This window comes from Bos mutus, chromosome 20 (genome assembly GCF_027580195.1).
Source record: "Bos mutus isolate GX-2022 chromosome 20, NWIPB_WYAK_1.1, whole genome shotgun sequence".
Classification (NCBI taxonomy): domain Eukaryota; kingdom Metazoa; phylum Chordata; class Mammalia; order Artiodactyla; family Bovidae; genus Bos; species Bos mutus.
In genome coordinates, this window is record NC_091636.1 from 2,829,902 (window position 1) to 2,845,019 (window position 15,118).

At 40.0% G+C, this 15,118-nt stretch overlaps 1 protein-coding gene across 7 annotated transcripts in view; it reads left to right on the forward strand.

Annotated features, from left to right (window-relative positions):
• The window catches only part of RANBP17 (RAN binding protein 17), a 369,878-nt gene that overhangs the window by 325,350 nt on the left and 29,410 nt on the right, over positions 1 to 15,118 (forward strand). For 6 of the 7 annotated variants that reach the window (XM_070357405.1, XM_070357402.1, XM_070357403.1 and 3 more), the window contains one exon: positions 12,651 to 12,817. In XM_070357405.1, coding sequence (XP_070213506.1) covers positions 12,651 to 12,817 — 167 coding nt within the window. Of the gene's footprint in view, positions 1 to 12,650; positions 12,818 to 15,118 lie in introns of those variants that run through there. The other variant, XM_070357409.1, reaches the window with a different exon arrangement.

Below are 15,118 nucleotides of genomic sequence, written 5' to 3' on the forward strand. Positions count from 1 at the left end.
TACCTCATTTGTCTCCCTCCTCTCTGGTTTAATAGTCCTATACTGCTTCTTGTGCAGTAATTGAAAAATGTTGTTTCATATATTTTGTCCTGTTTTCTAGTTGTTTATGGCAGAAGGAAAAAATTCTCATAGCAGTTAATCCTTCATGGACAGAAACTGAAGTCTTGTCTTTTTTTATTACAGTTTGTCTTAACATTCTTTTATCTCATCTCATAGCAGTACTTGAAGGTTTTGAATTACTTGCAGATGGCTATGTTGTACTCACAAACTGTGATCTTCGGCCTGAAATCTGCATTTTAACAAGTCTCTCAAAGGAATCTTGACAAAGTGGCATAATGGAGGGAATACTGAACTTGAATTTAAGTTCCAGCGCTGCCACTTACGAATGTACTGAGCATAGATGTGGACTCTGTACATGATGCAGTCATAAGTATTTTTTTTTTTTTTTTTTTTTTTATGGAATTTATTTTTTTTTTTTTTATTCTTCCAATTTTATTTTATTTTTAAACTTTACATAATTGTATTAGTTTTGCCAAATATCAAAATGAATCTGCCACAGGTATACATGTGTTCCCCATCCCGAACCCTCCTCCTCCTCCCTCCCCATACCATCCCTCTGGGCCGTCCCAGTGCACCAGCCCCAAGCATCCAGCATCATGCATCGAACCTGGACTGGCAACTCGTTTCCTACATGATATTTTACATGTTTCATTGCCATTCTCCCAAATCTTCCCACCCTCTTCCTCTCCCACAGAGTCCATAAGACTGCTCTATACATCAGTGTCTCTTTTTTGCTGTCTCGTACACGGGTTATTGTTACCATCTTTCTAAATTCCATATATATGCGTTAGTATACTGTATTTATGTTTTTCCTTCTGGCTTACTTCACTCTGTATAATAGGCTCCAGTTTCATCCACCTCATTAGAACTGATTCAAATGTATTCTTTTTAATGGCTGAGTAATACTCCATTGTGTATATGTACCACAGCTTTCTTATCCATTCATCTGCTGATGGACATCTAGGTTGCTTCCATGTCTTGGCTATTATAAACAGTGCTGCGATGAACATTGGGGTACACGTGTCTCTTTCCCTTCTGGTTTCCTCAGTGTGTATGCCCAGCAGTGGGGTTGCTGGATCATAAGGCAGTTCTATTTCCAGTTTTTAAGGAATCTCCACACTGTTCTCCATAGTGGCTGTACTAGTTTGCATTCCCACCAACAGTGTAAGAGAGTTCCCTTTTCTCCACACCCTCTCCAGCATTTATTATTTGTAGACTTTTGGATCGCAGCCATTCTGACTGGTGTGAAATGGTACCTCATAGTGGTTTTGATTTGCATTTCTCTGATAATGAGTGATGTTGAGCATCTTTTCATGTGTTTGTTAGCCATCTGTATGTCTTTTTGGAGAAATGTCTATTTAGTTCTTTGGCCCATTTTTTGATTGGGTCGTTTATTTTTCTGGAGTTGAGCTGTAGGAGTTGCTTGTATATTTTTGAGATTAGTTGTTTGTCGGTTGCTTCATTTGCTATTATTTTCTCCCATTCTGAAGGCTGTCTTTTCACCTTGCTAATAGTTTCCTTTGATGTGCAGAAGCTTTTAAGGTTAATTAGGTCCCATTTGTTTATTTTTGCTTTTATTTCCAATATTCTGGGAGGTGGGTCATAGAGGATCCTGCTGTGATGTATGTCGGAGAGTGTTTTGCCTATGTTCTCCTCTAGGAGTTTTATAGTTTCTGGTCTTACGTTTAGATCTTTAATCCATTTTGAGTTTATTTTTGTGTATGGTGTTAGAAAGTGGTCCAGTTTCATTCTTTTACAAGTGGTTGACCAGATTTCCCAGCACCACTTGTTAAAGAGATTGTCTTTAATCCATTGTATATTCTTGCCTCCTTTGTCGAAGATAAGGTGTCCATATGTGCGTGGATTTATCTCTGGGCTTTCTATTTTATTCCATTGATCAATAATTCTGTCTTTGTGCCAGTACCATACTGTCTTGATAACTGTGGCTTTGTAGTAGAGCCTGAAGTCAGGTAGGTTGATTCCTCCAGTTCCATTCTTCTTTCTCAAGATCGCTTTGGCTATTCGAGGTTTTTTGTATTTCCATACAAATTGTGAAATTATTTGTTCTAGCTCTGTGAAGAATACTGTTGGTAGCTTGATAGGGATTGCGTTGAATCTATAAATTGCTTTGGGTAGTATACTCATTTTCACTATATTGATTCTTCTTTCATATGTGTTCTTCATTCATTTCATTCTCAGAAGCACTCTGCATACTAAAACTAGATCAGAGATGTTAATAGTATTGTTTGTCCTTATTTCCTACTTGTTGTAAGCTTCCTCCTTGACTGTGTTGATCACTACTTTTTTCCCAGTTACTAACATATAGTAAGTGCTCAATAAGTATATATTGAATGAATTAATTAGGTAATATTGTTTTCACTATACAGATGAGTAAGCTGCTGCCCAGAGAGGTAAAACAACTTGCCTAAGGTCATACAACTAGTAACTGCCTGCTCTAGGAGTCTTTAAAACCCATTCCTCTTCACCTTACCACCCTGCTGGGTCCGCCTGATACAGGTCACAGTTTGGCAGGTGAATTGTGCCCTCTGTCTTCAAGAAAGAGGATTAGACTGTTGAAAGTAATTACTTGTGTTTCTTCTTTTCCAACAGTGAAAAATGTTCAAAAAGACATTTACAGGTATTATTTGAGTTATAAGCAAACTTCAGTTCCACTGTAGCCTCAGTGAGAAAAATGAGAGGGAGGTACAAAACAGTTGAACCAGTGATAGAATAGTGACTTGCCTAAAATGCTTGACATGGTATTAAATTTTTTTCTTAATCATTCACTAGCATTCTTAGTTTGGGGCCAGCTCTCATATGGGAAGAGAGAAAGATAAATGACAAAAGTGATTATATTTTTCCTGTTTTAAATTGCCCATCCACCACCACTATTCAGTTCAGTTCAGTTCAGTTGCTCAATCGTGTCCAACTTTTTGCAGCCCCATAGACTGCAGCACACCAGACTTCCCTGTCCATCACCAACTCCTGGAGCTTACTCAAACTCATGTCCATTGAGTCGGTGATGCCATCCAACCATCTCCTCCTCTGTCGTCCCATTCTCCTCCTGCCTTCAATCCAGCATCAGGGTCTTTTCCAATGAATCAGTTCTTTGTATCAGATGGCCAAAGTATTGGAATTTCCGTTTTGGCATCAGTCCTTCCATTGGATATTCAGAACTGATTTCTTTTAGGATGGACTGGTTGGATCTCCCCGCTGTCCAAGGGACCCTCAAGAGTCTTCTCCAGTACCACAGTTCAAAAGCATCAATTCTTCAGCGCTCAGCTTTATTTGTGATCCAACTCTCACATTCATACTTGACTATTGGAAAAACCATGGCTTTGACTAGATGGACCTTTGTTGGCAAAGTAATGTCTCTGCTTTTTAATATGCTCTCTAGGTTGGTCATAGCTTTTCTTCCAAGGAGCAAGCACCTTTTAATTTCATGGCTGCAGTCATCATCTGCAGTGATTTTGGAGCCAAAGAAAAGAAAGTCTACTGTTTCCATTGCTTCCCCATCTATTTGCCTTGAAGTGATGGGACCAGATGCCATGATCTTAGTTTTTTGAATGTTGAGTTTTAAGCCAACTTTTTCACTCTCCTCTTTCATTTTCATCAAAAGGCTCTTTAGTTCCTCTTCACTTTCTACCATAAGGGTGGTATCATCTGCATATCTGAGGTTATTGATATTTCTCCCGGAAATCTTGATTCCAGCTTGTGCTTCATCCAGCCCAGCATTTCACATGATGTGCTCTGCATATAATTTAAGTAAGCAGGGTGTCAGTATACAGCTTTGACATACTCCTTTCCCAATTTGGAACAAATCTGTTGTTCCATGTCTGGTTCTAACTGTTGCTTCTTGACCTGCATACAGATTTCTCAGGAAGCAGGTAAGGTGCTCTGGTATTCCTGTCTCTTGAATTTTCCACAGTTTGTTTTGATCCACACAATCAAAGGTTTTGGTATAGTCAATAAAGCAGAAGTAGATGTTTTTCTGGAACTCTCTTGCTTTTTCTGTGATCCAGGGGATGTTGGCAATTTGATCTCGGGTTCCTCTGCCTTTTCTAAATCCAGCTTGAACATCTGGAAGTTCACAGTTCACGTATTGTTGAAGCCTCACTTGGAGAATTTTCAGCATTACTTTGCTATCGTGTAACTTGAATGTAATCGTGTGGTAGTTTGAACATTCTTTAGCATTGCATTTCTTTGGGATTGGAATGAAAACTGACCTTTTCCAGTCCTGTGGCCACTGCTGAGTTTTCCAAATTTGCTGGCATGTTGAGTGTAACATTTTAACAACATCATTAGAATTTGAAATAGCTCAACTGGAATTCCATCCTCTCCACTAGCTTTGTTCGTAGTGATGCTTTCTAAGGCCCACTTGACTTCACATTCCTGGATGTCTGGCTCTAGGTGAGTGATCACACCATCATGGTTAGCTAGGTCATGAAGATCTTTTTTGTACAGTTCTTCTGTGTATTCTTGCCACCTCATCTTAATGTTCTGCTTCTGTTAGGTCCATACCATTTTGGTCCTTCACTGTGCCCATCTTTGCATGAAATGTTCCCTTGGTATCTCTAATTTTCTTGAAGAGATCTCTAGTCTTTCCCATTTTATTGTTTTCCTCCATTTCTTTGCGTTAATCACTTAGGAAGGCTTTCTTATCTCTCCTTGCTATTCTTTGGAACTCTGCATTCAGATGGGTATATCTTTCCTTTTCTCCTTTGCCTTTCACTTCTCTTCTTTTTTCAGCTATTTGTAAGGCCTCCTCAGACAACCATTTTGCCTTTTTGCATTTCTTTTTCTTGGAGATGTCTTGATCACCACCTTCAGTACAATGTCACGAACCTCCATCCATAGTTCTTTAGGCACTCTGTCTATCAGATCTAATCCCTTGAGTCTATCTGTCACTTCCACTGTATAATCACAAGGGATTTGATTAGGTAATACCTGAATGGTCTAGTGTGGTTTTCCCTACTTTCTTCAATTTAAGTCTGAATTTTGCAATAAGGAGTTCATGATCTGAGCCACCATCAGCTCCCAGTCTTGTTTTTCCTGACCGTATAGAGTTTCTCCATCTTCGGCTGCAAAGAATATAATCAGTCTGATTTCGGTATTGACCTTCTGGTGATGTCCTTGTGTAGAGTTGTCTCTTGTGTTGTGGGAAAGGGGTGTTTGCTATGACCAGTGCGTTCTCTTGGCAAAACTCTGTTAGCTTTTACCCTGCTTCATTTTGTACTCCAAGGCCAAACTTGCGTGTTACTCCAGGTATTTCCTGACTTACTACTTTTGTGTTCCAGTCCCCAATGATGAAAAGGACACCTTTTTTTGGTATTAGCTCTAAAAGGCCTTGTAGGCCTTCATAGAACCATTCAACTTCAACTTCTTCGGCGTTAGTTCTTGGGGCATAGGCTTGCATTACTGTTATATTGGATGTTTTGCCTTGGGAACGAACAGAGATCATTCTGTCATTTTTGAGATTGCACCCAAGTACTGCATTTCCGACTCTGTTGACTATGAGGGCTGCTCCATTTCTTCTAAGGGATTCTTGCCCACTGTAGTAGATACAATGGTCATCAGAATTAAATTCACCCATTCCACTCCATTTTAGTTCACTGATTCCTAAAATTCCAATGTTCACTCTTGCCATCTCCTGTTTGATCACTTCCAATTTACCTTGATTCGTGGACCTACCATTCCAGGTTCCTATGCAGTATTGCTCTTTACAGCATCGGACTTTACTTCCGTCATCAATCACATCCACAACTAGGTGTTGTTTTCTCTTTGGCTCCGTCTCTTCATTCTTTCTGGAGTTATTTCTCTGCTCTTCTCCAGTAGCATATTTGGGCACCTATATGCTGGGGAGTTCATCTTTCAGTGTCCTGGTTTTTTGCCTTTTTATACTGTTCATGATGTTCTCAAGGCAAGAAAGCTGAAGTGGTTTGCCATTCCCGTCTCCAGCGGACCACATTTTGTCAGAACTCTCCACTATGACCTGTCCGTCTTGGGTGGCCCTACACAGCATGGCTCACAGTTTCATTGAGTTAGACAAGGATGTGGTCCGTGTGATCAGTTTGGTTAGTTTTCTGTGATTGTGGTCTTCATTCTGTCTGCCCTCTGATGGAGAAGTATAGGAGGCTTATGGAAGCTTCCTGCTGGGAGAGACTGGCTGCGGGGGAAACCACCATTACCTACCCCCATACTCTTATATATAGAGGCCAGCACAGGGCTTACAAAAGTCCGCTCTTAATAATGGCTCTCAACTCATTCATTTAATAAATATCGACTGTGCACATGCTATGTGCCAGGCTCCATTCTAGATCCTGATAGTACTGAAAAGAATAAGATAGGCAAGGTCTCTGCTAACGTGAAGTTTATATTCTAGGGATGAGGGAGAACAGTAAACACACACATGTAAAATATCAAATCATCATAAGTGCTAAACAAGACTTAAAATAGTGAATAGGGAAAGATTCTATGGCTTTTTTAGAAGTGATCAGGGAAAGCCTCTGAAGATGAGCTGTGACAGGGATGAGGTTGCATTCCAAGAAAGCAAAAGATGGCACAGAAGGCAAAACAGGAAAAGGTGGGGGCAAGCGAAAACCAACTAGAAACCATCAGAAATTACCTTAATCAAGTTGATTATTATTAAAATTTTCATTATTAATAAAGAATATATGTTGTTACGAGCATGTTCTTGAGTTGGAGTTAATGTTATAAATGTAATAAAGAAGTAAAGCATTCCGAGAATGTTTAGAAACTTCCAGGCCTTGTTCTTTAGTCTCTCTCACCAAAAACATGCTAAAAAGAGAAGAAAGATACAGATTAGCTAAATCGAATGACAGGCTTGGTGTTTCAGGAGTTGAAATAGCCAGGAAAATAAAGGGGGAGTGAAAAGGGAGAACTACTAGAGTTGGGTACTATGTTACAGACTTTACACACTTTCTCTCTCTAATCTTTAATTTCTCAAAACAAAGTAGGTGGTAGTAAGCACGTTTTACAGAGGTGAAATTGAATCTTCATATAGTCAAATTGAATCTTCAGTCGTCAGTCTAGAAGGTGGAGTCAACTCTAAACTGCTGCATCACCGAAGTAGACCTTTTGTTTTTGAATTTGCCTCTCACACCATATTTTCCCTGGTGGCTCAGATGGTAAAGTGTCTGCCTACAATGCGGGAGACCCAGGTTCAATCCCTGGGTTGGGAAGATCCCCTGGAGAAGGAAATGGCAACCCACTCCAGTATTCTTGCCTGGAGAATCCCATGGATGGAGGAGCATGGTGGGCTACAGTCCACAGGGTTGAAAGAGTCAGACACAACTGAGCGACTTCACTTCACTTCATATCCCGCTCTGCTATGATGAGAAATTTTGAGTCAAAGGCAAATTTCAGTTCAACCCCATTATCATTCTTCCGACTCTCAGTTAAGCAACTCTTTCCTATAGAGTTAGTTAACTTTTCAGAGCAGCTTCCTGCGGTAGGCCTTGGTGATCAGGAGGGCTGCTGCTGATGCCTGTTCTTCCTGTGGCAGCCAGTTGCAAAAGAGAAGGGGCCTGTGGTGGTTTCAGCACTAGACAGCAAGTTGCTGGAGAGGACAAAGTGCCTGTCGGGCTTAAAAATTCTGTCCAAAATTGCCTAAATCATGGATTATAAACACCAAGAGCTAGGACGAAATATGAAAATTCATGACGTCTGCCCATTCTTGTATTTCATGAGAGTTTCATTATTTGAATCTCACACAACAGCTTCAGCTGCAAATAAAGAAGACCAATAATAATACATAATCCTCAGCACTGTTCATTCTTTCTTTGATAAAATGGTCCATGGTCCTTATGATTCCACACTTTTCAATCTACCCTGAAATCATTTATCCTTTTCAAAGCCCCCAACAATAAATCAGCCATAATGGAAGCTCTTCTTCTTGCTTTTATTGCATGGATATATGCCCCAGCCTTCATGTCTGAAGTGTTTACCTGGCTTTTTCATAGCTGACTCAGTAGATTGGAACCTTTTAATGCAACCTGCATGGCATGTGGTCACCAAATCTATGTGAAGTCTTGATAATTTTTGTATGATTGATAGCATATCGCTCTCCACCGGTGAGGGGAAGCAAATCTATTTCCTGCTTGCTTCCTTTTGTAGATGTTAAGTTACTTAATCCATTTACTTTCATGATTGGGACTTCAAAAGGCAGAAATATGAAGGAAAAGAGAAAAGCAAACAGGTTCAACAAGTCTGTGCCTGACTTTTAGGCCTAAAAATTTTCTACTACATTATATACTACTTCCCAGGGTTATATTAATAAAACCAAACTTCCTTTTCTGCAAAGTAACCCAGTTAGTGGGGAGAGAAAAACAATCAATCAAATGCCATAACTATAGGAGGAAATAAAAGCTCCTTTCTTAAAAGCCTATAGCTCCATAGCTTCCCAAAATTATAGTCCATGCCCATCTTTTAGACCTTCATTCACCCCTCATGATTCTGTATCAGCTACCATTGTCCTATTTGAAACATGTACTTCTGTCTATATTTCAGAACTTGCCCCCAAACTTACCTCTATTTACTATGTCATTTCACTTAAAACAATGTATGTGAAAGAATTTTTACACTGTAGTGTTACATTGATTCTAGTATTATTACTAAACAGAACTCAAGACCTAAAAACAAAAAGCTTTCTCAGAGTAGCTTTGTCTACCCATTCTTTGGAGAAGGGCATAGCAACCCACTCCAGTATTCTTGCCTGGAGAATTCCATGGACAGAGGACCCTGGTGGGCTACAGTCTGAGGGGTTGCAGAGTTGGACATGACCAAGTACTACTGCTACCCATTCTTTAGTTAAATCAACTGATGTCTCACTTCTCATCTGTGAAAAGCACACGTGTCTCAGAATTTTAGAGATGAGTAAAATGAATAAGAAAGTAACTAATGCCTTAGGAGTTTATAATCTGCTACTTCCAGCCCTACTCTCCCAATCTACTTCTATTCTGAATCTACTGTATTTACCATTTTTTTGAGGCCCATCATGTTTTTAATTGTTTGTCTTGCTGTTTTTGTTACTAATCACAAACTCCCCAGAATTGTGTCCATACATTACTATTAGCCAAAAAAAAATTGGGGCAGCGTCTTGCTCTAAATCAAAACCATGACCTTTGGATAAGCTATCTCTGAGCTTCATTTTTCTCATTAGAAAAATGCAAATAACAGTACCTACTATATACAGAAGTGGTTGTTAGAGTATATGAAATGTTATTTAGTGTCACTTGCCAAAAAATATATATATACAGAGGTGGTTGTTAGAGGTATATGAAATGGTATTTAGTGTACATAATGGCACCCCACTCCAGTACTTTTGCCTAGAAAATCCTATGGGCAGAGGAGCCTGGTAGGCTGCAGTCCATGGGATCACTAACGACTGAGCGATTTCACTTTCACTTTTCACTTTCATGCATTGGAGAAGGAAATGGCGGCCCACTCCAGTGTTCTTGCCTGGAGAATCCCAGGGACGGGGGAGCCTCGTGGGCTGCCGTCTGTGGGGTTGCACAGAGTCGGACACGACTGAAGCGACTTAGCAGCAGCAGCAGCAGTGTCACTTGCAAAAAATATATATATACAGAGGTGGTTGTTAGAGGTATATGAAATGTTATTTGCTGTACATGTTATTTGGTGTTATTTGGTGACACTTCAGTTCAGTTCGGGAGAAGGCAATGGCACCGCACTCCAGCACTCTTGCCTGGAAAAATCCCATGGACGGAGGAGCCTAGTGGGCCACAGTCCATGGGGTCGCTAAGAGTCGGACAGGACTGAGTGACTTCACTTTCACTTTTCACTTTCATGCATTGGAGAAGGAAATGGCAACCCATTCCAGTATTCTGGCCTGGAGAATCCTAGCGACAGGGGAGCCTTGTGGGCTGCCATCTATGGTGTCGCACAGAGTCAGACATGACTGAAGCAACTTAGCAGCAGTAGCAGCAGCAGTTCAGTTCAGTTCAGTTCAGTCGCTCAGTCATGTCCGACTCCTTGCAACCGCATGAATCGCAGCACGCCAGGCCTCCCTGTCCATCACCAACTCCTGGAGTTCACTCAGACTCACGTCCATCGAGTCAGTGATGCCATCCAGCCATCTCATCCTCTGTCGTCCCCTTCTCCTCCTGCCCCCAATCCCTCCCAGCATCAGAGTCTTTTCCAATGAGTCAACTCTTTGCATGAGGTGGCCAAAGTATTGGAGTTTCAGCTTTAGCATCAGTCCTTCCAATGAACACCCAGGACTGATCCCTTTAGGATAGACTGGTTGGACCTCCTGGCAGTCCAAGGGACTCTCAAGAGTCTTCTCCAACACCACAGTTCAAAAGCATCAATTCTTCGGTGCTCAGCTTTCTTCACAGTCCAACACTCACATCCATACGTGACCACTGGAAAAACCATAGCCTTGACTAGATGGACCTTTGTTGGCAAAGTAATGTCTCTGCTTTTGAATATGCTATCTAGGTTGGTCATAACTTTCCTTCCAAGGAGCAAGCGTCTTTTAATTTCATGGCTGCAATCACTATCTGCAGTGATTTTGGAGCCCCAAAAAATAAATTCTGACACTGTTTCCACTGTTTCCCCATCTATTTCCCATGAAGTGATGGGACTAGATGCCATGATCTTAGTTTTCTGAATGTTGAGCTCTAAGCCAACTTTTTCACTCTCCTCTTTCACTTTCATCAAGAGCCTTTTTGGTTCCTCTTCACTTTCTGCCATAAGGGTGGTGTCATCTGCATATCTGAGGTTATTGATATTTCTCCCAGCAATCTTGATTCCGGTTTGTGCTTCCTCCAGCCCAGCGTTTCTCATGATGTACTCTGCATATAAGTTAAATAGTGACACTTACTTGCCAAAAAAATATAAACCTTCACTAACACCTCTGTTGCCTTTCAGATTATGTGTAAATGTGTGACTCACTGCTGGATACCCTCAAGGAAGATCCCAAACTATTTTGTCAGCCTACTCTCTTATGATTCTTCTACACATTCATTTACTCAAACCATAAGTCCTACTCCCTAAATATACCATGAGGGAAATTAGTAAGAACTACCATATTTTTCTCCTTCCAGTTTTTTTGAGATATAGTTGACACTGTACACATTTAAGGTGTATAACATAATGATTTGACTTATATACATCCCAAAATGATTACCACGATAAGTTTGATATTTATCATCTATCATTTATCACATTTATCATCACATATAGTTAAAAATATAAGAATGCTCATCCTTGTGATGGGTATTCATAGGATATACTCTAACTTTTATATATAATACACAGCAGTGTCATTTATACCGCTTGACCACCTTCATCCAGTTCCCCCTCCTGCTGCCCAGCCACCTGAGAACCACAGATCTGATTTCTTCTTCTGTGAGTTTGTTTTTGTTTGTAAAGAGTGTCTGGTGCCCAACATAGTCATTCAATATTTCTAAACATTACATGGTGGTAAAATGCTGAGGAGTCTAGTTACCATCTGTCAGTCTACCCAGATATTATTGGCTGTGTTCCCCACACTGTACAGTTTGTACCCGAGCCTCATTTTTTACTCAAAGTTTGTGCCCCTTACTCTCCCTCGCCTGTTTCTCTCGTTCCTCCCGCGCCCTCTCCTCTGGCAGCCGCCTGCTGGCTCTCTGTATCTCTTTCGTCATGTTTGTTCATTTGGTTTCTTTCCCTTTAGGTTTCACATATAAGTGAACTCATGGTATTTAGCTTTCTCTGTCTGACTTATTTCACTTAGCATAATACCCTCTAGGTACTCATGTTGTTAATTAAACATAGTAAGCTCTCAATAAATATCAGTTATTTTTACTGTGAGAATTTCTAGTTATTTTTCTCCTCATTCAGCTCTGCAACATATTTTACAAATGATGAGAAAGCTTAATTGGCTCCTTCACAATAACACACAGCAAGTAGCTGGAAAAGATGGAATTTGAAACTAGGTTGAAATTCTGTCTTGAAAATCCATACCTTCTCACCATATTATGTATACTGTGCTAATCTCTCCATCTGAAAAATGTCCTTCCTTATGTTTAACTGAAATAACTTTCCCCAGTCCATCTCAGGTGCTGCCTCCACCAAACCCTCCTTGATCCTCATCCAAAGGCAATATCTCTCTCAAAATATTCACAGCAGTGTGCTCCTCATTTCTACACAGCACTGTGCTCCAGTGCTTATGTCTAATCATGGTCTCTTTGACACAAGGGCGAGGGTTTCCCTGAAGCAAAGTACTTTGTGCCAAGTTTACAGTTTCCCCTGAAGCAGAGCACTTTGCGCCATGTAGATATTTAATAAAGACACTTAAATTGAACAGAAGGTCATTAAGGTCACATATGGAAAATTCTGTCCAATGCAATCCAGGAATCATTTACTTACTAATGTGTCTCTCTGTGAAGTCCTGTAGTTGATATTGGGTTTAAAGAGATAAGCAAAGCAAAAATCCTCAAAGAATTTACAGTTTGATAAAAGTGCTTTGAAACCAGAAATTTTTTTTTTTTTTTAATTTAGGCATTAGAGTGAGATGAAACAAACACGTTAGTCATCAAGTGAATTCTCATTGGTTGTTCACACAGATACAGTCGTCTCCTCCAGCTGCTGTACCAGTTTAGACTACATCGTCACCTACCTCTTCAAGCACATAGCAAAAGAGGGCAAGAAATCACTTCGATGCCGAGAGGCTACCCAGGCTGGTCAGAGACTATTACATTTTATGCAGCAAAATCCAGAGGTCCTGCAGCAGGTAAATAGTGGTTGTTCACCGAGCTTAAGAGATAAGAGTTTTCCCGAAGCCAGTTTAGTCTCTGAATACCTTAGAGCAACTGGTCTTGCCAAGACCCTTTCCTGGTTCTCCTCTAGAAGCATTTTCCATGTAAGTAGGATAGTTGGCCTCAGGATTACCTGCCCTCAGCAAATCTCTAACTCATGCATCTCACGCAGTGAAGCTAGTATTCGGAAAGAGGATAGCACTTTCAGAGACGAGAGAAATACTGAATAAAAGTCAAAGCTGGAACTAGAAACAGTCAACCTCCTATTTGTTTCCTGGAGCCTCTAATAACGTCATCTTAGGTTTGCCTTGTAAATACTCTAGTGTGCTGAGAAACTGCCATTTGCTGGGCTCCTCGGCTGTGCCAGGTGACCTGCTGGGTCATTTTCCCCATTTGTAGACGAGAAATCAAGGTTCAGAGGGGTCATATTCCCAAAACCATAATAAGTGATAAAGCCACGACTTGTTAATTTTCAAATGTTTTCTGACTAGCTAATATGAATTAGGTCTAAGTTTAATGTTCTTTAAAAAGTCACTTCTACAAATCACAGTAACAGCATGCATAAAGATAAACATAATATATATGCCAGAAACATTTCAAAGAGAGTAATATCATTTTGCTATGGAGATAGCATCACTATGATATATTCCCATTCTACTAAATTTGGGAAATGATATCTTTATACTGCTTCCAGTTGTCTTATTTTGCCAAACTATCTCCATAATAGTCTGTGGTTTGCAAATGTAAATACTTTAACATGGTCATTAGCCAGCAAATAAGTCGCCTGCAATCAGCAGAAAATGTCAGTCTGAGTAAATAAATGATGAAAATGAATAAGAAAGCCAAAGAAGAGGTTTTCTTCCTAGCTGTCATTTTTTGCTAATACTTAAATGAAGTTATGTAAACTTTATCTGTGGTGATGTTTCAGTTAACCAGTTAATTTCCTGGCAAGAAGGTGTGGATGAAGATTTTACATAAATAAGCAAAGGGCTGCAACTATTTGGTATGATCCTGAAATTGTTACAAAACATGTTGGTGATTAAACAGGAGGAAGGTAACTCCTTTATTGAGGACCTCCTATGTACAAGGTGCAAGAGCTGTTAAGATCCAGAAGACATTAATTTCTCTTCTTAAGTTTTTCCTGCCAGATGGGAAGGAGAGACCAGTAACTAATTATATGCTATTGGATTAGTACAGTGATGACAGTAGGAGAGTACTTTCAGGGACGTCTCCTCATTTAGATCTCCACAACAACCATGAAATGTGGATATAATCATCCCCATTTTACAGTTGAATAAATTGAAGCACAGAGAGATCAACTGGAAAGTGGAATGTGAACCAAGGTCTGTTTGGCTCAAAAACCGAAGTCCTTACAACTTACTTACACCATTTATTCTCAGGGAACTAGTTGGTAGGGATAAGATCTCAGATTCAGCCAGAATGCTTCTTCAAAATATACATCCTATCAAGATTTGGATACACCTCTCCTCATCCATCCATCTGCAGTAGCCATTGGTTCTGCTGGGAGTGTGTCATAGTGCTCAGGTGTTTTATGAGAAGGCTGAGAACCACAGAATTAAAGCATGTAGCCAGCTAGTGGAGAAAATAAATACCCATGGATTGGCCAGGAATCAAGCCCACCCCCAACCCCACCATGGCAAGTGACAAGTCTACCACCTGCCAGTATTCAACCATGATCGTAATATTGTCCCATAAACTTTGGCAGGAACTTTTAAGTGAGTAGAAAATTTTAGCAAAAATCAATAGGCCATGGTCCTGGACAAATGCCATCAGACTGTGCAGAACAAGTAATATTGTTGTGCAAAGGACAATCATGTTTGTCTTTACTCAGAATTATCCTGTGTTTGTTGGTTTAAGTAATTCCTATGTGTTAATAATACTTGGTAATCCTTTACTTTACAGCATTTGACTAAGTAGTGATATATCTTTATTAACAGTGGAATGCATTCTATTTATTTGGAATGTAGGCTCTCAGATAGCATTTTAAATATTAATGACTGGTTTCTGGTAGTCAGCATAAATATGATTTGCATTAGCACTAGGTTATATCATCTTGAGTGCCTCTGATGTCAGCTATTGGGTATAGTAGTATCTGACATCATCTCCTTAGGTCACTGACAACTTTGACCTCTATTCTTATGCACAGTTTCTGTCGTCTCAAAAGCTCTTTTGAATTGATTTGAAATTTTGACTCTTCCCTTTATGAGGCAGTAAAATTGATAATTATTCAGATGGGAACTGAGCACTGAGTGAAA